Below are 25453 nucleotides of genomic sequence, written 5' to 3'. Positions count from 1 at the left end.
ACATAATCAATCTGATTTCGATATTGACCATCTGGTGACGTCCATGTGTAGAGTCACCTCTTGTGCTGTTGGAAAAGAGTGTTTGCTATGATCAGCATGTTCTCTTGGCAAAACTCTATTAGCTTTTGTCCTGCTTCATTTTGTACACCAAGGCCATGCCTGCCTGTTATCCCGGTGATTTCTTGACTTCCTACTTTAGCATTCCAATCCCCTATGATGAAGAGGACATCTTTTTTTGGTGTTAGTTCTAGAAGGTGTTGTAGGTCTTCATAGAACCGATCAACCTCAGCTTCTTCGGCCTCAGTGGTTGGGGCATAGACTTGAATTACTGTGATGTTGAATGGTTTGCCTTGGATTCGTACTGAGATCATTCTATCATTTTTAAGATTGTACCCCAATACTGCTTTTCCCACCCTTTTGTTGATTATGAGTGCTACTCCATTTCTTCTAAGGGATTCTTGCCCACAGTAGTAGATATGATGGTCACCTGAATTAAATTCGCCCATGCCTGTCCATTTGAGTTTGCTGATTCCCAAGATGTCGATGTTCAATCTTGCCATCTCATGTTTGACCACCTCCAGCTTACCTTGATTCATTGATCTGACATTCCAGGTTCCTAAACAATATTGTTCTTTACAGCATCGGATTTTCTTTTCACCACCAGACACATCCACAGCTGAGTGTCCTTTCGGGTTTGGCCCAGCCGCTTCACTCTTTCTGGCGCTACTTGGAAATACCCTCTGCTCTTCCCCAGTAGTATATTGGACACCTTCCGACCTGAGGGGCTCATCTTCCGGCGTCATCTCTTTTAGCCTAGTGATACGTTCCATGGGGTTTTCTTGGCAAGAATACTGGAGTGGGTTGCCATTTCCTTCTCCAGTGGACCACATTTTGTCAGAACTCTCTGCCATGACCTGTCCGTCTTGGGTGGCCCTGCACGGCATAGCTTATGGCTTCACTGAGTTACGCAAGCCCCTTCGCCACAACAAGGCAGTGATCCATGAAGGGGAAGTTGGTTTTAGCGGTAAGTTATTTGTATATATTGTCGATATGCTTTTACATAAATGGCTTTTAAACTTTGTATATTGTCTTTTAATGTTTTACCTTTTGTAAACCACCCAGAGATATATATATCAATCCTATATATATCAACTGAGAAGTAAGTTCCATGGAGATCAGTGGGACTTACTCCCAGGTAAGTGTGTACAGGATTGCTGCCTTAATAGTCTATAAAGGGACAATACTCCAGTCACATATATTAAAGACTGCTTTAAAATGCTTTAAGCAAAAACATTTAAATGGATGTTTCACAGTGTCGTGTTAATCTTAGTGTCAAATGGCCATAAGGCTGTGCAACAGCTGATAGTTCCTTATTTTGGGAACCAACCTGATTAGTAACTAGAAATAAGAGGATTATTATTTTTTCACTGAAATATCTCACTCAGGGAATGTTGAATACAACAAATCGGATAACAGTGGTAGCAATGTTCTTTCAAATAGTCAGCCTAGAGAAGCATTCCCCAACCTGGAGCCCTCCAGATGTGTTACACGATAACACGTCTGTTATAGTGTATATGTTACACTATATAGCATGTGAACTGAGAACTACCAGAAGTACAAGCTGGGTTCTGAAGAGGCAGAGGAACTAGAGATCAAATTGCCAACATTCGCTGGATCATGGAGAAAGCAAGAGAATTCCAGAAAAACATCTATTTCTGCTTCATTGACTATGCTAAAGCCTTTGATTGTGTGGATCACAACAAACTGTGGCAAATTCTTAAAGAGATGGGAGTACCAGACCACCTTACCTGTCTCCTGAGAAACCTGTACGAGGGTCAAGAAGCAATAGTAAGAACTATTATGGAATAGTTATATAATAATAATAAGTAATAATAACTATTATGGAATAATAATAATAACTATTATGATAACTATTATGGAACATGGAACAACTGATTGGTTCAAAATTGGGAAAGGAGTATGACAAGGCTGTATATTGTCGCCCTGCTTATTTAATTTATATGCAGAGTCCATCATGAGAAATGCCGGGTTGGATGAATCACAGGTCGGAATTAAGATTGCCGGGAGAATTATCAACAACCTCAGATAAGCAGACGATATGAATCCCAATGCCTGGCCACCCCAATGGCAGAAAGTGAAGAGGATCTCAAGAGCCTCTTGTTGAGGGTGAAAGTGGAGAGTGCAAAAGCTGGTTTGAAACTCAACATTAAAAAAACGAAGATCATGGCATCTGGCCCCATCACTTCCTGGCATATAGAAGGGGAAGAAATGGAAGCAGTGACAGATTTTATTTTCTTGGGCTCCAAGATCACCGCAGACGGTGACTGTAGCCATGAAATTAAAAGACGCTTGCTCCTTGGGAGGAAAGCTATGGCAAACCTAGACAGCATAGGAAAAAGCGGAGACATCACCTTGCCGACAAAGGTTCGTCTAATCAAAGCTATGGTTTTCCCAGTAGCAACGTATGGCTGTGAGAGCTGGACTATAAGGAAGGCTGAGCGCCGAAGAATTGATGCTTTCGAACTGTGGTGCTGGAGAAGACTCTTACAAGTCCCCTGGACTGCAAAGAGGTAAAATCAGTCAATCCTAAAGGAAATCAACCTGACTGCACATTGGAAGGACAGATACTGAAGCCGAAGCTCCAATATTTTGGCCACCTAATGCGAAGAGAAAACTCTCTGGAAAAGACCCTGATGCTGGGAAAGATTGAAGGCAAAAGGAGAAGGGGATGGCAGAGGATGAGATGGCTAGATAGCATCACCGATGCCATGAATATGAACTTCAGCACACTCCAGGAGAGATCGGAGGACAGGAAGACCTGGCGCGCTATGGTCCATGGGGTCACGAAGAGTCGGACATGACTTAACGACTGAACAACAACAACTAGCCGAAGTCTAGTTTAAAGATAAGGAGCCATAAGAAGGAAGAGCTGGGCCTTGAAGTTGCCCCTCAACAGCACCTGGTTAACAGAATATGTAAGACACGTATAATTCTCTTTAAATTATAATAATAATTTTTGAATTTGCATCTATACATATACATTAGGGTTATGCAAATTAGTATAATCTTTTGTCGTCTTTTTCTTTTTGGGGGGCAAGTCCTCTTTCTGGCAATTCACGAGTGGCCACTTTGCTCTCCTGCCTGCCCAGCACCTGCTACCTGAAGCGGCCACCTCGCTCTGCCTAATGGTAGGGCTGGCCCTGGTTTAAACAGTTGTACCTGTTGTTGTTGTTGTTGTTATATTTATTTATATCTTGCCTTTTTCCAATACTGGGACTCAAGGTGGCTTTACAACATTAAAACTTATACAGTTAAAACATATAAATAGAAATATACAAAAGTTAAAAATATAATGAAATCATTAATAATATTAAAATTGTATAAAATATCAGAATTTAAATAAATTCATATGAGGAAGATGGGGGAGCTGCATGGGCTGCCCCCCCCCCTCATTGTGCATGAGAAGGGGCTGTGTACTGACATTCATGTATAGAGCTCCTCCACACAAGAGGGATACTGACTGGCCTGGATTTCCCCTCAGCTGTGCCTGTGTGAGGGCCCTTCTCAGGTGTGGATGGCTGGGGTGGGGCTGCAGGGCACATTGGAAGTTGGGGCGGAGCTCACTTGTGTGGCTCTGCAAGTCACTCATACATTCTTTGAAAGTGTAACGGGCAGGGCAGGGGAAGGGAGGGGTCATCTGAAATGTCCTAATATTCAACTCTCATGTTACTCAGCCCACCATGCTTATATTTAAATGAGGATCAACACAAAGGAGTAAAAAAACAAACCACTTTGTCATACAAGTATTTATATATAATAGCTCCTTCATATATATTTATATATAATAGCTCCTATACAGATTTGTTGCTGTACTTTACGGAAGCTTTTAAAAGATCACAAATGTCTAGCAAATCCATTTTAACACTGTGACCTTTGTTTAGGGAATCATGTTTACAAAATCCTTTGCCCTGAAGCAGATCATTGACATGCAGCCATCCTTGGTAGGGTAGCCAGAAAAACAGGTGCAGTTCAAGAGAGGATGTTCTGAACAATATGGAAGGGAAGAATAAAGGCTCTGTAAATACAACAGAGATTTTCACTATGGCAACTGGATCCTGTGCATCACAGTCATGTGCCTAGACTGAGTTTCTTCGTCTAGCCATTCCACAGTACCTTCCATAAGCATGATTAATCTTGATGTTCATTAAAAAATATATACTTACAATTATCATTTGAACTATGCCTATGATTTAGTTGGATAACAACAATTCTTGGCAAAATAAGTTCTTTTGTTATGGTCCCAGGGCAAAGTCTGACGGCACATGGGGCAGCCACCTTACTGAAGCTAAGCAGGTTTGGGTCTGGTCAGTGCTTGGAGGGAGAAACCACCTGAGAACCACATGTAGCCACCTTGAGTGCCATGATGGAAGAAAGGTGGGATATAAATGTAATAAATAAATAAAGATTGTATGATATTGAACAGCAAAATTTGATATCCCTGGCAGCTAAATTTTGTTTTCCTATTTTTGGCATTCAGTTCCCAATTGGGAACAAAGGGGCTAACTATCTAAAAACCATTCATGTATATAAGCCCCAGGTTGCATTTACACTGACTCGTATGAAGGCTTTACCATCTGCCATGTTAGAGAGGATATTCAAAAAGGATTTTTCACTGCAGCCTTGTTCTCCCTGCGGTTCAGGGAATTTAGAGACTGTAATACATGTTTTATTATATTGCAACTTCTATTGGGATATTAGGAGAGACTTGATTGTGCCTTTATTATCTAAGATTCCTGGCAGAGACCATCTGTTTCATGTATCTTACTGTTTAGCCGACACCATTCCTGTAGTTACTGGAAAAGTTGCGAAGTTTTATTTCCTGTTGCAATCAAGTTTAGAGCTCAGTTAATCTGTTTTTGATTCGCTCAGCATGGGTGATACACTGTTCTACATGTCTTCGTGTATATATATATATTTGTTGCTCTATATGTTTTTGTAAATATATCTTGTATACCTTGCTTTTTCAGCATAGTCATAGACTGCAGTAAAGAGATTTGATTCGTACTGAGCTTCTCATTCAGACCTTAGCTCTGGAAGAGATTATAGCCCTTTTATCAAGAGCTTGTTACTTATGCATACCGTAAGCCTTCTGTTCTGTCTGTCACCCCTTAGGTATGTCAGCTTTGCAATTATCACTATACCTGTCAAACTTGTATAAAGATGCTATTTGTACATTCAGAATTGCGTCCCCGATCACAACTACACGTTGATGATGTCTTTCTAATAGTATAATCAACCTCCGTTCTGATTTATCTGACACCTTATCTGACACCTTATCAGACCTTCTCATCTCATTTTGTGTGTGTATGTGTGTGAAGCTTTGGAGAAAGTGGGAGGCTCACATCTGTCATTCTGTATCAGCTCATTCTCTTGGGACTCTATTCTAAAGGTCATCATGCAGGGCTCGCTTTTCATATTGCAAAAGGTTATTAGTTCACTGATATTTAATTATATTGTCTTCCCCCTATAATACAAGCACAGAGGAGTGTCCCTGTTTCTATCCACGAAATGCTGGAGGGCATGAATGATGTTGGCTTCCAGGCATCTTTTATTCCAGCTAGAAACCTTCAGTTTCAGAATGGGCTGGTTACTTTAAATTTACATGTGACAATCAGCCCTCCCTTCTACTTCTTGGCACTCTCCGCTCCCTTAGGGCTTTGTCTGTCACAATGCAGCAGTGAACGTAGAAGCCTGACTGGCAGAATTCCCCTGTCAGGCTCTCCAGATGGTGTTGGACTCCAACTCCCATCAGCCCCAGCCAGGATGGGCAATGGTCAGGGATGATGGGTGTTGGAGTCCAACAACATCCAGAGGGCGACAGGTTCCCCATCCCTGGTCGAGACTCAACTACCCTATTACCCCAGTCTCCCTCTCTACCCTGTCCCCTTACTTCATGCCAATAATGCACAGCTCCTGCTGTCTCCAGGTGGCTTACAGAGTTTTGCCCCAGTGGTACATTCTCTTTGGTTTCTGTTTTCTACAACTGCATTGATTCCTCGGGTCCCTGCTTTTCAGGCTACTGCTTACTTTCCCACTTCCTTTAGTTGCCCTGTTTCTTGACCAGCCTCCCTAGCATTCCTCTCTCTCCCTTCTCCCCATAAGCAGACAGCCCTTCCTCATCTTAAGAACCATGTAGTTTCTTCAGAGGGCCCTCTCTGATTAGCCCCTTCTTGCTTCTTTTCTCTATCTCTTCTGCTATTTTCTGCAAGCTTTGTCCTCTGCCTACCCTCACTTGAAGTTCCCCTGTCTCAGTCCATTGCCTACTATACACCTTTCTTTCAGCCTTGTGCCCCGTGTCCCTTCACTTCCACGCCCCGCCTCCCCAGGCCTTCTCCCAGGCCTCAGCCATCCCCCACATCAGGTTTTAATCCCAGCTAAACGACAACTTTCCTTTCCCTCACAGAAGCAGGGCTAATTTATATTCCCTGAGCAACTGAACATTCTGAAACATCACCCCTGGTTAGCCAATCAGTGTCAAAGGCTTACTGCCACCAGGCCAATCCAGTATAGATGATTTGCAGTCTCTGGTTATTTTAATTCATTACTGGAGAGTTGAGTATCCCATCACAAAGTGAGAGGTCACTCCCTCATCCATATATCTCAGCTTGTCCTCCCTTGTCTGTCTATAATAGTTACAAGTGAAGTATTCAGAATACAGCTAACCAAGGTCATGAAACACAATGTAGGAAACAGTGCTACCCTGTTCTTAGCATTTTGAGAACTTTTCTACACGAAGCATTTATTGTGCACTCATGATTCCATATCATGGTTATTTATGGGTTCTTTAGATGACATCGTGATCCTCCAGTTTCGCTTCTGTTTTTTCAGAGCACTTTCCTGGTTTTTTTTTTAGAATGGGAAAAATGGGGTATTATTTCTGAAAGCACTGTTTCTACTTGTGTATTTGCACTATTCTGCTATAGTACAGCTCCACCTAGAGGTTATGTAGTAGAAAAGCAGGAAAGGAAAAATTCTTTGTGTAAAGCTTGGGTCTCAGTTCCGTGACAAAACTGAAAGTAGACACAACGATTAACAGCCTTGTGTAGAAAAGCCCTTAGAGCCAAATCATTATCTGTGGTTGTGAACTTCCTGTCTAAATTAAGAGGGATACATACATTTGGGATGGCTAGGGTCCTTATGCTTGCTACAAATATTAATAAAGTGGAGATGATAGCTGCAAATTATCCTCCCTTTTACCTCTCTCTTGTGACCTCTCTTATGATAGAGGAGCCACTAACAGTAGCATCTAGATACCAAATTAACCACTTTTTCCTAGGCTGAAGAAAGTAATTAGATGCATAGGGCTGGCTCAGGCATTTTGCTGCCTGAGGAGGAATGCAAATCCTGCCCCCTTACTTCCACCCGTCCCAAGAGACCACCCAAGTTATTTTGTCACCAGGCAGAAAAATCCCACAAGTGCCTCTCCCTGGGAGTAAAACTATAATGAGGGTGCTTCCAGACAAGGTTTTTATGGTGCAATCACACAGCCTCATGCATGGAATTTTACTGGAAGTCCAGATGACATCTTCCATTTCTAGCCCTCCTGTGTTTTCCCACTGCTTCTTCTGTCTATTTTCTCGCCAGAATAAAAATGTTTAAGAAAAAAAAGATGGAATAGCTGCACAATGCCATTTGAGTGTTAACGCAAGGAGCCTTCTGTCTGGAAGCACCGTAAGAATAAAGTAATGGGGGGAGCAATCCTATGGCCACTAGACACTATCTAGAGGGCCATAGGATTTTTTCGTTTCTGGGAACCGAGGTCAGAGTTAGAGCTCCAACCGTGGTGCACAGAAACCACCCCTCCCCCTCCCCTTCATAGCCAGTGCAATTCTCTCTGTGGCAGCTACATCTCTGTGCTTGGAAGTAGAGCATGGAGACAGAGGAAAGGGGGCGATCCCGGGCTGGGAAGGGGAGGTGACTGCAGAAGCTAGGTTATGCATTTTCCTATGTGTCGTGAAGCCTCCCCCCATCCCACTCCAAAGCTCCCTGGCTAGACAGGCAAAATTCCCTGTCTAACCAAAAATGCAGGGCAGCCAGAGTATGGATTGCCTCTGTGCTCCGGCCACACTGCATTAGATAGTCGGCAGCTGCTGAGTTCAGAGGCTGACGACTATCTCCATAGGATTGCACCCTAAGTAATAATTTGTTACTTATGCCTAATGGTAGGGCAAGCCTGCGAGATGCAAAGGAAGATGGAACTCCTGAGTCTTCTAGTCTTTCATAGAAGAAAGAACTTCAGGAGACGCTGCTTTTCTGATCCCTGCATGGCAAGCTGAATCTGTCAAAATTCTCTTCACTACACATCTTTTAGAGGTAAAGGAGCCTAGGGTTAATAACCATGCAGTATCAACATATTACAGTAGTGAGCCCTCTTTAACTGATATGGTTTTGTGACAAATGGTTGAGCATTTGTCATAGTATCTCTACAAATTGCGGGGGGGGGGGATGGGGATGGGGATGGCGGGGAAAGAATACGAAAAATTGTATTTGTAGCGCTTTGTTGTTACATTGGTACATCACAATGTTGCAAGACCTGAGGACAAATTTGCCCAGTTAAACCCCTTCTCCAAAACTCCCACATTCTATCATTTAAGTGAAAATACAATATAATTATAGTCCCTTGTTTATAAGCAGAAAGGGAGATGAATTAAGCTGTTTAAAAAGTGGCACAAAAGCACCTTCTTTGCCTTGAGAATATATTTCCTTAACTGAAAAATGCATTTTACCAAACTTAAAAAATAAAAATAAATCACCTTTCAAAACTAAACTCCAGAAATGATCAGGCTATAGACTTGAGGTGGAGAAATATAAAGGCTGTCTATTGCAACTACCCTGCATTGAAGCCAGATCCATATGCTCCAATCATCTTTTACAAAATAACCTATAGGACAATCGGACAGAGCCCTGAATACCGCCTGAATACAGCCTGATCCTATGCGTGTTTACTCACCATGTTTCAGAGAACTTACTCTCAGGTAAGTAAGTATGCCTAGGATTGCACCCTTAGTTTGCCACGAGCAACCATCAGAGAAGAAACCATGGAATCCCAGTGCCACTGTCCTCAGAATGAAGGAAAATATTCACGGACTGTCTAGTTACTCACCCAGCAAGACAGAGATCAGAAGAGGGGGCACGGCCCCGCTGTAGAATTTCAAAGTCTGTTGATTCATAACTGAGTGAGTATCCTTTCTGCGTTTGCCTTTTGCTCCAGACACATGGGCAAAAAAAGAGAGTTGTGCCTCTGTTTGTTTGTGTTGCGACAGAATAGGAGAGCACATTCTGCCCGGTAAATGTCACACTTACTAAGGTTACCACAGCGGTGACTTCACATCTCCCCGTCTGTTGCCTAGGGGGCTGCCACTTTTGGACTTGCTGATTAGAATCATTTCTGTGGGAAAGCTCTAATCCAGCCTTCCCCAACCTGGTGCCCTCCACAGTGGGATGATAGGATTTGTAGTCCAACACATGATGGGATGTATAGTCCCTCCAGATGTTTTGGATGACAGCTCCCATCTTGCCCACCTAGCACAGCATGATGGTATTTGTAGACTAACATGTGATGGGCTTTGTAGCCCCCCCAGATGTAGTCCGAGACATGATTGGATTTGGAGTCTTTCCAGATGTGTTGGCCCACAGACAACTCTCTTGCCACCTGCCAGGCTCCCTGCCCTTCCTGAATTTTATTTTATTTCCTAAGTTTTTTTAATTAATTTTTTTTAGCTGGGATGTTGGCATGTGCTGCCCTCCATGACTATCTGTATTTGGGTTCAAAAGAGTGTTTTTGTGTTTTTGAGCTCAGACCTCACCTCTGCCTTGTTAGGTGCTTGGACAAATTACGTTTCTTTTAGTCTTGCCAGTTTGCCTTCTGACAAATGAGTGTTTTGTGACTAGCTATGTCCCACATGGCAGCCATTTTGTGAGAGTGCCCATGACACTGCTTCAAAATTCCAAATGCATCCACTAACCCAAAAAGGTTAGATAACCCTTGTGTTGGTGTTGAATTGTGATTTTATGGTATTTTGTAAGTCACTTCAGTTTGGAAGGAAAAATGAAGTACTAATATTTTCAATAAAAATGTCTTACCCCTCTTGAACAACCTTTTTCTAGCTCCTGGTAAACTGATTGTTCATTGACTTGATTCTCCCTGATTAACTTAACCTTGGGTAGGTGCCACTGGGGTTTTGAAAATAGCTCATGTAAACTTTTGTATTGTTAGGGAACAATAATAAATAATGGCTCATCACCCATGGGAATAGCCAGGACTTAATCTGTGCCAGTCCTGGAACTTGCTTTCAGTGCCAAGACTCTGACAAATGCTTTTTGTTCACTACTGAGCTACTGCAACCAGTTCCCATACACAGTGGTGCAGTCAGAGCAGGACTTTGGGGGCAAAAGTCCTCAAGCCCCACTTGACAAAATGAGCAGGAGGGGCCCCCAAACACAGCAGGGCTGGTGTAGCACACTTTCAAAGTAAGCTAAGTACCATCATTACCATCTAGAGAGGGGGCCATAAGACCAAAAACTCTAAAGACTAGTATTACCTAACTGTACCAGTCCATTGCCTATACATCTGGGCTTAGGAGATGGATTTTCCAGTTTAATTTCCAGAAAAGTCTGTCTAATCAAAGCTATGGTTTTCCCAGTAGTAATGTATGGCTGTGAGAGCTGGACTATAAGGAAGGCTGAGCGCCGAAGAATTGATGCTTTCGAACTGTGGTGCTGGAGAAGACTCTTACGAGTCCCCTGGACTGCAAGGAGGTCAAATCAGTCCATCCTCAAGGAAATCAACCCTGAGTGCTCATTGGAAGGACAGATAATGAAGCTGAAGCTCCAATATTTTGGCCACCTAATGCGAAGAGAAAACTCCCTGGAAAAGACCCTGATGCTGGGAAAGACTGAAGGCAAAAGGAGAAGGGGACGGCAGAGGATGAGATGGCTAGATAGCATCACGGATGCAATGAATATGAACTTGAGCACGCTCCGGGAGACAGCGCAGGACAGGAAGGCCTGGTGTGCTATGGTCCATGGGGTCACGAAGAGTCGGACACGACTGAACGACTGAACAACAACAACAATAGAAATTTAACATGGAGAAAAGGTCTTGTGCTTTTTTACGGAGATGAATTATTAAGTCAGTGTCACATCCTGTAACTGCATATATGTGACTTCTTCCTGATCCTACCAGCAATGTTACAGCCATACTGACCTTGAAAAAACACATGGTTACAAAATCGGTTTAGCTGCAGCTTCCTGCATTTAGGAAATGCAGATATTCCTCACCCTCTGGGGTGCTTCTTGCATCACTAATATCAAGGTGAGAAAGACAAAGCAAGACAAGCATATACTGAATGAACTTCTGGTAGATTGCTACCAGATTGTTGCTTTCCCCCCCCGAAATATTCATGCGTGGAGTTCCATAGAAAGGGGGCCACCACACTGAAGGCTCTTCTCCAGGTGGACTCTAATCAAGCCATAGGTCCATGTGGAACCAAAAGCATCCCTCTAATGACTTAAGTGACCAGGCAGGTTGATAGGGGAGAAGGCGCTCTCTCAGGTATCCTGGTCCGATGTTGTTTACAGCTTTATACACTAGTACCAAAACCTTAAACCTGGCTGGGTAGCAAATAGGCAGCCAGTGCAGTTCCCTCAGCAAAGGAGTTGCACACTGAAAAGGGGCAGCTCCTGACAACAGCCGAGTTGCTGCCCTGTCCAGGAGAGGCCATAGCTGGCAAACCAGCCGAAGCTGGTAGAAGGCACTCCGAGCCACCATGGCCACTTGGGCCTCCAGCGACGGTGATGGATCTAGGAGTACCCCCAGACTACGAACCTGATCTTTCATAGGGAGTGCAACCCCATCCAGAACAGGGAATGAGCTTATCTCCTGGACTTGGGAACTACTCACCCACAGGGCTTCCATCTTGCCATGATTCAGTTTCAGTTTATTGGCCCTCATCCAGCCCATTACTGAGTCTAGGCACAGACCCAGGACTTGCACAGCCTCACCTGATTCAGATGTCACAGGGAGATAGAGCTGTGTGCCATCAGGGGCTCCAAATCCCCTAGTGACCATTCCCAGCAGCTTCCTATAGACATTGAACAACATTCAGGACAAGATGGTGCCCTGTGGAACCCCTTAGCTCAGTTGCCAAGGGGCTGAGGAATGGTCACCCAATGTTACTCTCTCAAATCTGCCCCACAAATAAGACCAGAACCACTGTAACACAGTGGCTCCAGTGCCCATCCCACCAACTCGATCCAGGAGAATACCATGGTCAATGGTATCAAAAGCCAATGAGAGATTGAGCTGAATTAATAGGGTTGCACTCCTGCTGTCCCTATCTCAATAAAGGTAATCTTTTAAGATGACCAAGGCTGTTTCTACATTAACTGGCACCAGTTTCAATCAAGTTCCTTATTTTAGAAGAAAAAGGCATTTGGCTGGCAGAATTTCCAGTCTTTAAAATCTTACCCATTTTTATATATGATGCATCAGTATAGATTTCCATACATAACTGGATTCAGCCATGTATTTTATAGCATAAGCTGAAGTTATTTTGGTGGAGAGGGCATTTGGGTTGTCTGATTTTGGGTAAGGTTCTCTCAAATTGTGTCATGGCCATTGCGAAGTTATTAAATCCTGCTTTCCGTTGTAGTATTTGGGAGAGTTGTATTGTAACATTTCATACTATGGTCCAGTTCATATGTTACATTTTTTTATCAGGGTTTAGATCCAAACTGCAAAACACAGTGACTGATATAACGGCAGTGTGTTGAAAACACAGCTTTTGCCTGCAAAAGTTATCCTTCCACCAATTGCCATTTTTTTCAAACACAGTGGCAACTCCTTAATTTGCTAAGGAATCTGCCCTTTTGTTATTGGCAAAATGAGCATATCAAATGGCTTTCTAGTGAGACAGACCATGTATGTATCTAAGTGTGGGAGGAAGGGAGAATAAGGGACATAGCTCATTGGCATGTATGAATTTATTTAGAAGCTGAAATCCTGGGCACACTTACATGGAAGAAAGCCTCACTGAACACAGTGGGTCTTTTTTCTGACTATCAATGCATAGGATGGCATTGCACACAATACAAGCCATGTAAAGAGCCCAGTTACTAAAATTAAACCATTCAGATGATGAACAAAAATACCAATTTGCTAATTTAAAACTGGGCAAGTGGCAACTCAGGAATAACTCTATAGCCCTAAATGCAACAAAACAAAAACAAAACACCCCCCCCCCCAACTTAGACTTGCTTGCATAAAAGATACAATGATGGCAGCACTCTTTCTTTCTTTCTTTCTTTTTGCCTTCACCAACCTGGTGCCCTCCATGTGTGTTGGACTACAATTGCCATCATCCACAGCCAGCAACTCCCCACAGCCAGCAACTCCCTGGTTTGAATCTGACTTTTGCCATGAACTCACAGGCAGCCCCTCTTTCTCAGTTTCCCCATCTACAATATGAGGGGTAACAATACTGACCTACCTTACAAGGCTATTGTAAGGATTATGACTAGAGAGGCATTTAAAGTCTTTGGAGCACTTGGAAGCGCCATACAAATGTTGTTATTGATCTGGCATTATTCTGTGGAAAGGCTTAGGAAACTGATAGGATCTGGGGAATCTCTAAGCGGAGCGTTAAACGTACACATGAACAGTGGCCAGGGCTTTTAATCTTTCTGGACACCACACCTAGTGAGCTGGAGCACTTCAGCAGATGTTTAAGGACGGGTTGTCCTTACTCGATGGCGAAGGAACCACACTCTGCACATGTTCAGATACCTTTTTATTCAGATATTATTCTCAGGGGTTGGGATCTAGCCAAAGACAGGTTTCGGTATTAATCCTGAAAAACTCTGCGAGCTGTTGCTCAAATGAAGTTCCCTCCCGAAGGGCAGAAATCCCTGTATTACGAAGGGCGGACCTTCCGCCGGGACGGGACGGAACGGAGCAGCGAATCCATCCGTCCTTGTCACGAAAACATGCGGAGGAATGGGAGCGTGTGACGCCTGCTTCGACCCTTTACGGCCACTAGATGGAGGTATCGGGTTCTCTGCGGTCTTATCGTGATAACATTGGCGCAGCGCCCCATTCCGGGTTTCTCACTGGGCGAGAAAAGTTCAGGTTATTATAATTATTACGGTGGAACCAGGATGCCGAGAGGAGCCCGCTGAGCAACCCTCCGGAGCCCACCATAGTAGGTAATGAGAGAGATGGACAGTCTGAGATCACTGGGTATGCCACACTGAGTAATACCAGTTCTTGGGGAGCCCTCTCTTAAACCTTAGGCCATCTTTCCCCAACCTGGCTGGGGCCCTCCAAATGCGTTAGACTGCAAGGCCCGTCATTCCCAGCCAGCATGGCCATTAGCCCTGCTGGCTGAGAATGATGGGGCTTGCAGTCCAACCAGTGGAGGCTGGTGGCTCTGGTTATGGTGGGGCATTGAATCCATTCTGGGTTTCAGCCAGAACCAGCCAGAACTCTAAAACAGCTTTCTAAGGCCCAGAACCTATCTTGGTGATAGGGTTCAACTCCTCAAATAGCTCCTTTAGAGTTCTGACTGTTTCTGACCAAAACCCAGAATGGATTCACCGGCTCACCGAAATCGGAGTCACCAGCCTCCATTGAGTCCAGCACATCTGATGGCACCAGGATGGGGAAGGTTGCTTTAGATCAGGCGTGGGCCACCTATGTCCCTCCAGATGTTTTGGCCTACAACTCCCATTGGCCCCAGCCAGCGTAGTCAATGGGGAAGGATAATGGGAGTTATTAGCCAAAACATCAAGGAGGGCCACAAGTTGCCCACCACTGCAGATTCCATCATCACCTCCTTCCTATCTCTCAACACTTGCTTGGTTGGTTTATCCCATTGTACCACTCTCCTGTTTACCCCTCCTATCTCTCTCTTCACCCCATCCCCCCGGCTCATTCCCTCCATTTGCCATCTCTGTGCTCGTACTTTCAGGTTGCCACAGAGCCTTTTTAGGATGCTGAGAGGCCCCGGGCAGAATGCTCATTGGAGGGCCCCTCAAATGGAGGGCACTCCAGTAGGTCTCTGTGAGCACACTGGTGCCTGTGGGACCCCTGCGTTGAGGACCCCATAGTGTGTGTCTGACTAGGGCTGCTGCTGTTCGCACTGCCGATGGCTGCGACCACATTGCTCATGCTGCCGTGACAAAAGGACACCACCCCTAGTGGAGTTTTTGTGATCCCCCCCCCCCCGATTTATGGAACTCAAGCTAGTGGGATTCTGAAAGAAAAGAGCTGGCAAAAATGCATCAGTCCCAATGTTGATGTGCCCCCCTGCATGTGTGAGCCCCCCCTATGTGAGGACTGGGGCAATTGCCCCTTGTGCCTCCCCCCTCCCCAAAGGCCTTGGGTTACTGGGAGTACCTTCCAAACAAATGGCTGCCTGCCTTTCTCACTTTAAATCCATGCTCTCTTCCTTCTTTTATGTCATGTATCTGTCTGAGCAACATTGCTATGCCACACTTATCCCCACCCTTCTAACAGTCTTCTCTAGAACTTCTTCTCTACCTTTGATGCTCTTCTAAGGCCTGCCCCTCTGTGCCATCATCTTCCTCACTTCCCACACAGGACCTCCGCTCCTTCTTCAGGGATACAATTGAAGCCCTCCTTTGCAATCTTTCCCTCACCTGCCCTTGCCTTATCCCCTCCCCCTCCTCACTTTATTGTATATGGATCTGTATTTAATATCAGCCAGCCATATTACAAGATTAAGTTGACCTGTTGCTAGCATGAACTATGTTGTACATAAGCTGCAGCTGACCTTAGGTTGCTGAAAACCAGCTACTTCATGTTGGAGGGACTCGGGCCATGAGTCACTTAACTGGAAGTTGAAGGGCTAATATGTACAGTACCTGAGTCAGGTGGAAGGGGATCTCTGGGAGATCATATTGTGCTTTCCTTGTCTCCTCCCCCTACTCTCCTGTTCCCCTTCCTACTTCCTCCTGGAAGGGGCGCTGACCATGAGGCTGACCTCAGCCAACTTACCTCGAGATGTAAGCGTGTTATACCTAAGTAAAGTCTGTTCCTAACCCACCACTTGCGTGTGTTTTGTTTACATCCATGGCTACTAATGGGGGGCTGATTCAAACTTCACAGGAATTTAAGCATCCTGCTTAAATACATACCATTTGCCTCAGGTAAAGAGGTGTTCTTCTGCACATTATGACCTATGGCTCAAAAGAAAAGCTGTTGCACATTTGATGACTCATGAAGCAAACTGCTGTGTAACTGGAAAAATGAAAGTCTTGTGATGTGTTCATGCATACAACTGTGTGTGGGGAAGCAGGATTGTGCCCCTTGGTCAACAATCCTCCCCTCCCAAGCTCCATGCATCTACTGGCCCCATGGCCCAAACTCCATGCATTCAGCATGGAGAATGGGCTCTATTTGCATACAATTCTATGTACATTCTTCCCACCTTACGCTGAATGTATCGGGGTGGGGCCAGCCAGCTCAATCCAGCCACACCTCCATGTATTCTCTTAACGCATGGACAGATTTGGGACAGAGGGCTTGACTTGTGTGATTTCATGAGCTATGTATGTCTATAAAAAATTGCTGATCTTTGTTTCCTTTCTTTCCTCTGCATGAAGTCCTCTGAATAAAGAAAACCAAGTTTTATTTTTGTCTCTCTGTAGCACTATTCTCACCTTCTTTACAAGCCTAAAGTGAATGAGTGACGATATAGTGGGATTTAGGGGTGTCAGCTCACATCCCTGCTGCTGATCAGCTGCTGTGTGCAGTCAGAAACTATAGCCTCTGATGGGGCGGGGAGTGGCGCTGTGTGGGTGTGCTGCAGGGAGGACAGGAGAGTGCCCAGGCCAGCAGCGGAGATCATGATGCCACTGCATGTGCACTGCAAGCCCCAAAATGCCCTGTCCCCTGGGAAGGGAAACAAAGCTGTTTCCACTTTCTGGGGACATTATATGGAAAAAGAGATGGCTGCTCCTACAGAGGGGCAGTCGTCTCTTTTTCTCCACAGTGTCTCTGAAAAAGAAGTGGAAATAACTTTGTTTCTCTTCCAAGGGGCATTTTGAAGTTTATGTGCAGAGTGCAGCTAAATTAATAGAAAGAATGGGAGTGGGAGAGAGAAAAAGATAGCAGCTCAGGTAAATTAAGAGAGAGAAAAGCGTGGGTGGGGGAGAAAAAACACTGCTGGCCACCTCATCCCATCATACGAATCTCACCCCACCTCAAAGGAAATTAGATACCTCTGGCACCACACCTTATTTATTCTGAATTTAACTGCATGGGGGGTTAATGATGTGATGATTGATTAATGGGCGAATTGTAGGGAAATTGATTTTGGAGCAGGATCTGGATATTTGGTTGGAAAATTAATTAGGGTAATGGGTAAATTAATTGAAAAACTGATTTGGGTGATCTTGGGTGGGGTGCAAATTAATTGAATAATTTGCCTGGGGTGATTTGGATGCGGGCTGGATTGGCTTCCTGATGTGAAATTTGAATTCTAGTAATTATTTCTAACTGTGCATATATACAAATACATTAGCATGGGCAGATTTTATCCACATTTGTGTCTTGTGTGCCTGGGCCTTGGGTCTTTTTATACCTGGCAGGATTGTGCCTGTTGGTCCCATCCTGACCTCCATGTATCCACTGCCCCTTCCCCCAACATCCATACACTTAGTGCAACGTGAGAACGGGGCTTCTAGGCACATGCAATTGTATGTATGACCCTGAGCAGGAACACTGATGGTGCATGTTTCTTGATCCTCTGGCAAAGCCTATGCATACACAGCGGTTCGTGTATAGAAACCCAGTTCTCACCTTCCACTGAATGCATGGAAGTCAGTGTGGATGCTTAGAAGTCAGAGGGAAGTTCCAGTAGGCCTGATCCTGCCCCTCCCTCTATGCCAGCCCTCCAGATGTGTTTGGCTACAACACCCATGATCCCAGACAGCGTGACCAATGACACCAGGTCAGGGAAAGCTGCTCTATGTGTTCACTGTAAGCATGGAGTAAAGGTGTGAATAGGGCTATAGAGACAGAGACATTAGATGTGATAAATAAAATGATGGATTACAAGCCATCAGGAATCTCATTGCCCATGATGCTAGAGCATATCTGGCCACCAAACCCTGACATTTTGTACTTAAACCACAATTACTTCAGCTTTAGAGAGAATATATGCTTCAGATCAATGGCAAGACCACGGATACTCACATGGCACCACAGTATGTTCACATCTTCATGTCTGACTTAGAACAACACTTTCTCAGCTCCTGCCTCCCAAAGCCTCTTCTTTACTTGATATTCACTGGTGACATCTTTATTCTCTGACTCATGGACGGGAGGCCCTGACAAAGTTCCATTGGGATTTCAATAACTTTCACCCCACCATCAACCTGAGCCTGGACCAGTCCACCCAACAAAATCACTTTCTGGACATCACTGTGTATCTACAAAATGGACATAGAAGCACCACCTTATATCAGAAAAATGCTGACAGCTACACATACTTACATAACCCCAGCTTTCACCCAGAACACACCAGAAACACTTGTCTCCAGCCAAGCCCTACGATACCATTGTATTTCTTCACACTTGTCAGACCGAGACTCATGACATAAGGATTGCAGTCAGCATTTCTCAGACCACACTAGCCACCCAATGACGTAAAAAAACAAAACATAACAGTGTCAGACTGATACTCAGGTACAATCTACCACTGTACAGACTCAGAAGAGCAAACAACACAACACTTGTTGTCCCCTACAGTTCCCAGCTGAAACCACTACATCCCATCCTGGACAATGACACTTTCCCACAGTGTGAAAGACTGTGACCAGGTGACCAGTGTGCCTTGCTGTCTGTTGTCCAGGTGCTGTTGATGGGCAACTTCAAGGCCCAATTTTATCTTTACACTGGACTTGGGCTAGACAACACTGTCAAAATAGAGGGCTGTCCTCTGGCAGCCCTTCAGTTAGAAGACTACCCTCTGTAAGAGAGGACATGGCTACCCTAGAAATAAAAGGGACATGCGGGTGAGTGCTAAACCCTTCTCCACCCAAGGCTCACCTCCCCCTGGCCTCCCTCTTGATGTCACCTTCCCTCCAGGTGGACTATAGAAGAAAGTGCCAGAATGGGGGGTGGGCAAGGCTACAAGGAGCCTTGATGGTGAGCATGAGAGGGGTAAACTCCCCTCACCTTGATTCCCCCTTTTCTGTGAAAACCAGACAGTCCCCCATGCTTTATATACATGTTTGGGGCAGATCCAGATATAATCAAACAGATCTGCTGCTCCCATGTATAGTTTGAAAATATGTGTATTCTACAGGTATACTCAGAGAACTGGCTCCATGTTGAAGGTATATACGATGGCAGACCTGGGTTTTCTGTGTGTTTTTTTTTTTTACAGTGTATGACACTTAGCTTCTAATATGCCAGCAACGTTTCCACTATTTTTTAAAATTTTATTTTCTCTTTTCACACAAGCACCAACATTTTGGGTCTAGACTTATACTTGTGGATTGTTAGCAGTTCAGTATTTTCACAGTCACCAACTCTTGTGATTTGAGAAAGGCTTCTGGCAGCACACTTTTTGATAAGGCTGTGTGAATCTCAGCTTTTGTATAAAAATATTCTAGCCCTCATGTCTGCTTACCAGAGGCGGGAGTGGGGGCAGGGGCTGAACATCAGCTTTGGAAATGAGAAAAAAAACATGGACTAGAAGAGCAGAAAAATGCAAAAACATCCAAATGAAAAAGAACTTCTTTGTTATTTCAAAATTCTTACAACCCAATCCAAGCAACTATTTTTTTTTCCTCCCAGGGGTTCTCCCTTTTTTGTGTTTTCTCTCCTATTGAAATCAAGGGGAGGGGAAATAGCTATGCCAAGTGTTCCCAGAACACCCTATTTCAGGGCCTACTACTGGCTATAGATTTATGCCTGTAGAGTGTAATCAGTAGAGTAGAAGGTTTTTTTCTAAGTTTGATTGCCATGCAGAGGGCAGATAGAGGACACAGTAGGGAGGGTTGAACTGTGATTCCCTGGAAATCCTCACTCCTGGGCCTGGAAATTAAGCTTAGGAAAAAAACCTCCCATAAGCTCTAATGAAGGGGGCCCTAACGTGGCTGCCATGGAGACCTCCAACAATGCCCATGAAACTCTTCACTCTGCCTTCTTTGAAAATGTATTTTTAATTTTAAAAAACTTGGAAAATGTTAGGATGATGGGTTCTCTTCGTATGGACTGCTCAGCAGCTGTTCAGCAGGAAGGAAGAGAGGGAAAGAGTTCCTTCCTGGCCCCACCTAACCTTTCCTCGCCCACTCCTTTCCACAGCAGCTCCCCCACACATACCCTTTGAAAGGGGGTGCTAAATGGGAGCTGTGGTGTGTGTCTGTGGGAAGGAGAGATCCCCCCAAATTGGGTGAAGGGACCTTCTGCAAGCAGAGCTGTTCCTCTTGCAGAAGGCAGAACTTGCATCCAATCCAAAACGTGTAACTACCATAGCAAGAGTTATATAACTAACAGTGGAATCTTTTTCTTAGACAAAAAAAGTCCTACAACTCCCAGCATCCTTAAGCCAGCATGGCTGGGAGTTGGAGGACTTTTTTTTCCTGTCTAAATGTGCATAGGATTGTACCCTAAATTACCCCAAATGCTATGAATTGTTGAAAGTTTAAGCAAAATACATCAGATAAAGTTATGAAATATATTACAGGGTATAACTAACCCTGCTACTGTAATGGGGAAGAGTTGGATATTTGAAATGTTTTCCAAAATCCACAGTGCATTATTTAAATATCTTTAAGCTTTCTACATGAAGAAACTTTTCCACATATTTTTCCTTGTAGGTGGCTCTGTTTTGAAGTACATGGAACTCAAACGATAAAAGCAACACCTTTTGATAGCACACTGATGGTATATCATGCAGTGAAATATTTAGCATGGGTTCAGACTATCCAAATGATCTTACTGATGTTGTCTTTTATTACATTTTAATGCTTTGTTCTGTGCTACCATTACTATTTTATTGGAAAGGTGGGCTATATGTAAATAAATGCAATGTTCTTAATTTAAAAATAAACCACCATATCATTCCAGATGCCTTTTATATAGAAAATGTTTACCTCACCTTTCAATAAAAAATTCCCAGTGTGGGAGTATTTTGAAACTACCGAAGAGTGAAGTGTTTGTCAAAGCCAGCAGGTACACACATAAATGGCTTGGATCTATGCACGGAATTATCATATGTGCATGATATGCCAGATTTAACCTGTGTGCATATGCACATTAAAAAAGGAAAAAAATACACCCAGTTTGTGTGGAAGGCAGGCCGGCCCAAAAAATTTTGCTGCCTGAGGCAGAGCAGCAAATGCCCCCCCTCCCCCGCTCCCAGGTCAAAGTACATAGTACCCAAGGCCAGCCAAGTTATTTGGCACCTGAGGCAGAACAGAACACCCCACAAATTCTCCCCCTTCCTGGCAGCAAAATAATAAAAACACTAAATTAAATAACTATCAATTTACTGCCTTTTTATGACACCCTAAATAGCTGCCTGAGGTGGCTGCCTCACTCTACCTAATGGTAGGGCTGGCCCTGGTGGAAGGCTTAAATTTACCATATGTTGTTGTTGTTGTTCAGTCGTTCAGTCGTGTCCGACTCTTCGTGACCCCATGGACCATAGCACGCCAGGCCTTCCTGTCCTGCGCACTCTCCCGGAGCGTGCTCAAGTTCATATTCATTGCATCCGTGATGCTATCTAGCCATCTCATCCTCTGCCGTCCCCTTCTCCTTTTGCCTTCAGTCTTTCCCAGCATCAGGGTCTTTTCCAGGGAGTTTTCTCTTCGCATTAGGTGGCCAAAATATTGGAGCTTCAGCTTCAGTATCTGTCCTTCCAATGAGCACTCAGGGTTGATTTCCTTTAGGATGGACTGATTTGACCTCCTTGCAGTCCAGAGGACTCGTAAGAGTCTTCTCCAGCACTACAGTTCGAAAGCATCAATTCTTCGGTGCTCAGCCTTCCTTATAGTCCAGCTCTCACAGCCATACATTACTACTGGGAAAACCATAGCTTTGATTAGACGGACCTTTGTCGGCAAGGTGATGTCTCTGCTTCTTACTATGCTGTCTAGGTTGGCCATAGCTTTCCTCCCAAGAAGCAAGCGTCTTTTAATTTCATGGCTACAGTCACCGTCTGCGGTGATCTCGGAGCCCAAGAAAATAAAATCTGTCACTGCTTCCATTTCTTCCCCTTCTATATGGCAGGAAGTGATGGGGCCAGATGCCATGATCTTAGTTTTTTTAATGTTGAGTTTCAAACCAGCTTTTGCACTCTCCTCTTTCACCCTCAACAAGAGGCTCTTTAGATCCTCTTCGCTTTCTGCCATTAGGGTGGTATCGTCTGCATATTGGAGGTTGTTGATAATTCTCCCAGCAATCTTAATTCCAACCTGTGATTCATCCAACCCGGCATTTCTCATGATGTACTCTGCATATAAGTTAAATAAGCAGGGTGACAATATGCAGCCTTGTCGTACTCCTTTCCCAATTTTGAACCAATCGGTTGTTCCATGTCTGGTTCTTACTGTTGCTTCTTGACCCTCGTACAGGTTTCTCAGGAGACAGGTAAGGTGGTCTGGTACTCCCATCACTTTAAGAATTTGCCACAGTTTGTTGTGATCCACACAATCAAAGGCTTTAGCGTAGTCAATGAAGCAGAAATAGACGTCTTTCTGGAATTCTCTTGCTTTCTCCATGATGCAGCGAATGTTGGCGATTTGATCTCTAGTTCCTCTGCCTCTTCTAAACCCAGCTTGTACTTCCGGTAGTTCTCGGTTCACATACTGCTGAAGCCTAGCTTGTAGGATTTTGAGCATCACCTTGCTGGCATGTGAAATGAGCGCAATGGTGCGGTAGTTTGAACAGTCTTTGGCGTTGCCCTTCTTTGGAATTGGAATGTAAACTGACCGTTTCCAGTCTTGTGGCCACTGTTGAGTGTTCCAGATTTGTTGGCATATTGAATGCAGCACTTTAACAGCATCATCTTTTAGGATTTTAAATAGCTCGGCTGGAATACTGTCATCTCCGCTAGCTTTGTTGTTACTAATGCTTCCTAAGGCCCACTTGACTTCACTCTCTAGGATGTCCGGCTCAAGTTCAGTGACCGCACTATCATGGCTATCAGGGACATTCAGATCTTTCCTGTATAGTTCTTCTGTGTATTCTTGCCACCTCTTCTTAATCTCATCTGCTTCTGTTAGGTCCCTGCCTTCTTTGTCCTTTATCATGCCCGTCTTTGCACAAAACGTTCCCTTGAGATCTCCAATTTTCTTGAAGAGATCTCTAGTCTTTCCCATTCTGTTGTTTTCCTCGATTTCTTTGCATTGTTCATTTAAGAAGGCCTTCTTGTCTCTCCTTGCTATTCTCTGGACCTCTGCATTCAGTTGGGTATATCTTCCCCTTTCTCCCTTGCTTTTCGCTGCCCTTCTTTCGTGAGCTACTTGTAAAGCCTCATCAGACAGCCACTTGGCTTTCTTGCATTTCTTTTTCTTTGGGACGGATTTCGTTGCTGCCTCCTGAACAATGTTACGGACCTCCGTCCATAGTTCCTCAGGCACTCTGTCTATCAGGTCTAATCCCTGAAATCTATTCCTCACCTCCACTGTATATTCATCAGGGATATGATTTAGGTCATACCTGAACGGTTTAGTGGTTTTCCCGACGTTCTTCAATTTAAGCCGAAATTTTGCAAGAAGCAGCTCATGATCTGAGCCACAGTCAGCTCCAGGTCTTGTTTTTACTGACTGTATGGAGCTTCTCCATCTTTGGCTGCAAAGGACATAATCAATCTGATTTCGATATTGACCATCTGGTGACGTCCATGTGTAGAGTCGCCTCTTGTGCTGTTGGAAAAGAGTGTTTGCTATGATCAGCATGTTCTCTTGGCAAAACTCTATTAGCTTTTGACCTGCTTCATTTTGTACACCAAGGCCATGCCTGCCTGTTATCCCGGTGATTTCTTGACTTCCTACTTTAGCATTCCAATCCCCTATGATGAAGAGGACATCTTTTTTTGGTGTTAGTTCTAGAAGGTGTTGTAGGTCTTCATAGAACCGATCAACCTCAGCTTCTTCGGCCTCAGTGGTTGGGGCATAGACTTGAATTACTGTGATGTTGAATGGTTTGCCTTGGATTCGTACTGAGATCATTCTGTTGTTTTTAAGATTGTACCCCAGTACTGCTTTTCCCACCCTTTTGTTGACTATGAGTGCTACTCCATTTCTTCTAAGGGATTCTTGCCCACAGTAGTAGATATGATGGTCACCTGAATTAAATTCGCCCATGCCTGTCCATTTTAGTTCGCTGATTCCCAAGATGTCGATGTTCAATCTTGCCATCTCATGTTTGACCACCTCCAGCTTACCTTGATTCATTGATCTGACATTCCAGGTTCCTAAACAATATTGTTCTTTACAGCATCGGATTTTCTTTTCACCACCAGACACATCCACAGCTGAGTGTCCTTTCGGCTTTGGCCCAGCCGCTTCACTCTTTCTGGCGCTACTTGGAAATACCCTCTGCTCTTCCCCAGTAGCATATTGGACACCTTCCGACCTGAGGGGCTCATCTTCCGGCGTCATATCTTTTAGCCTTGTGATACGTTCCATGGGGTTTTCTTGGCAAGAATCCTGGAGTGGGTTGCCATTTCCTTCTCCAGTGGACCACATTTTGTCAGAACTCTCCGCCATGACCTGTCCGTCTTGGGTGGCCCTGCACGGCATAGCTTATGGCTTCACTGAGTTACGCAAGCCCCTTCGCCACAACAAGGCAGTGATCCATGAAGGGGAAATTTACCATATACCTCAATAAACCTCCAGATGGGTTAGGTTGCAACTGCCATAATTTCCAGCCAGCATGGCCAATGTTGCAGCCTAACCCATCTGGAGGGCACCAGGTTGTGGATGGATTCCATAAGTATGTTTACACAGAAGGACACCCCCGAGTATATCTTATTACCAAGTAACAATGAACAGGAGTGCAGCCTGACATCCAAGCCTTCTGGGTTTGGTAGTGAAATCAGAGGACACCTCCATTTTATTGAGGAAATTTACCATATACCTCAATAAAATGGAGGTGTCCTCTGATTTCACTACCAAACCCAGAAGGCTTGGATGTCAGGCTGCACTCCTGTTCATTGTTACTTGGTAATAAGATATACTCGGGGGTGTCCTTCTGTGTAAACATACTTATGGAATCCATCCACAACCTGGTGCCCTCCAGATGGGTTAGGCTGCAACATTGGCCATGCTGGCTGGAAATTATGGCAGTTGCAACCTAACCCATCTGGAGGGCACTGTGTTGGGGAAGGCT

At 44.4% G+C, this 25453-nt stretch overlaps 1 protein-coding gene across 1 annotated transcript in view; it reads right to left on the bottom strand.

Annotated features, from left to right (window-relative positions):
- LOC146349623 (uncharacterized) overlaps window positions 1–9422 on the bottom strand; it is a 33457-nt gene extending 24035 nt beyond the window's left edge. Inside the window, exon 1 of the mRNA XM_084843112.1 lies at window positions 9185–9422. Coding sequence (XP_084699238.1) covers window positions 9185–9359 — 175 coding nt within the window. The 5' untranslated portion in view covers window positions 9360–9422. The remainder of the gene's footprint in view (window positions 1–9184) is intronic.
- Between the last annotated feature and the right edge of the window lie 16031 nt (window positions 9423–25453).

This window comes from Heloderma suspectum, chromosome 3 (assembly GCF_057233095.1).
Source record: "Heloderma suspectum isolate Gila_16-S chromosome 3, 16-S_ref, whole genome shotgun sequence".
NCBI classification, from domain to species: Eukaryota; Metazoa; Chordata; class Lepidosauria; order Squamata; family Helodermatidae; genus Heloderma; species Heloderma suspectum.
Note: the sequence above shows the minus strand (reverse complement) of the source record. Positions and strands in the feature narration are given on the sequence as shown.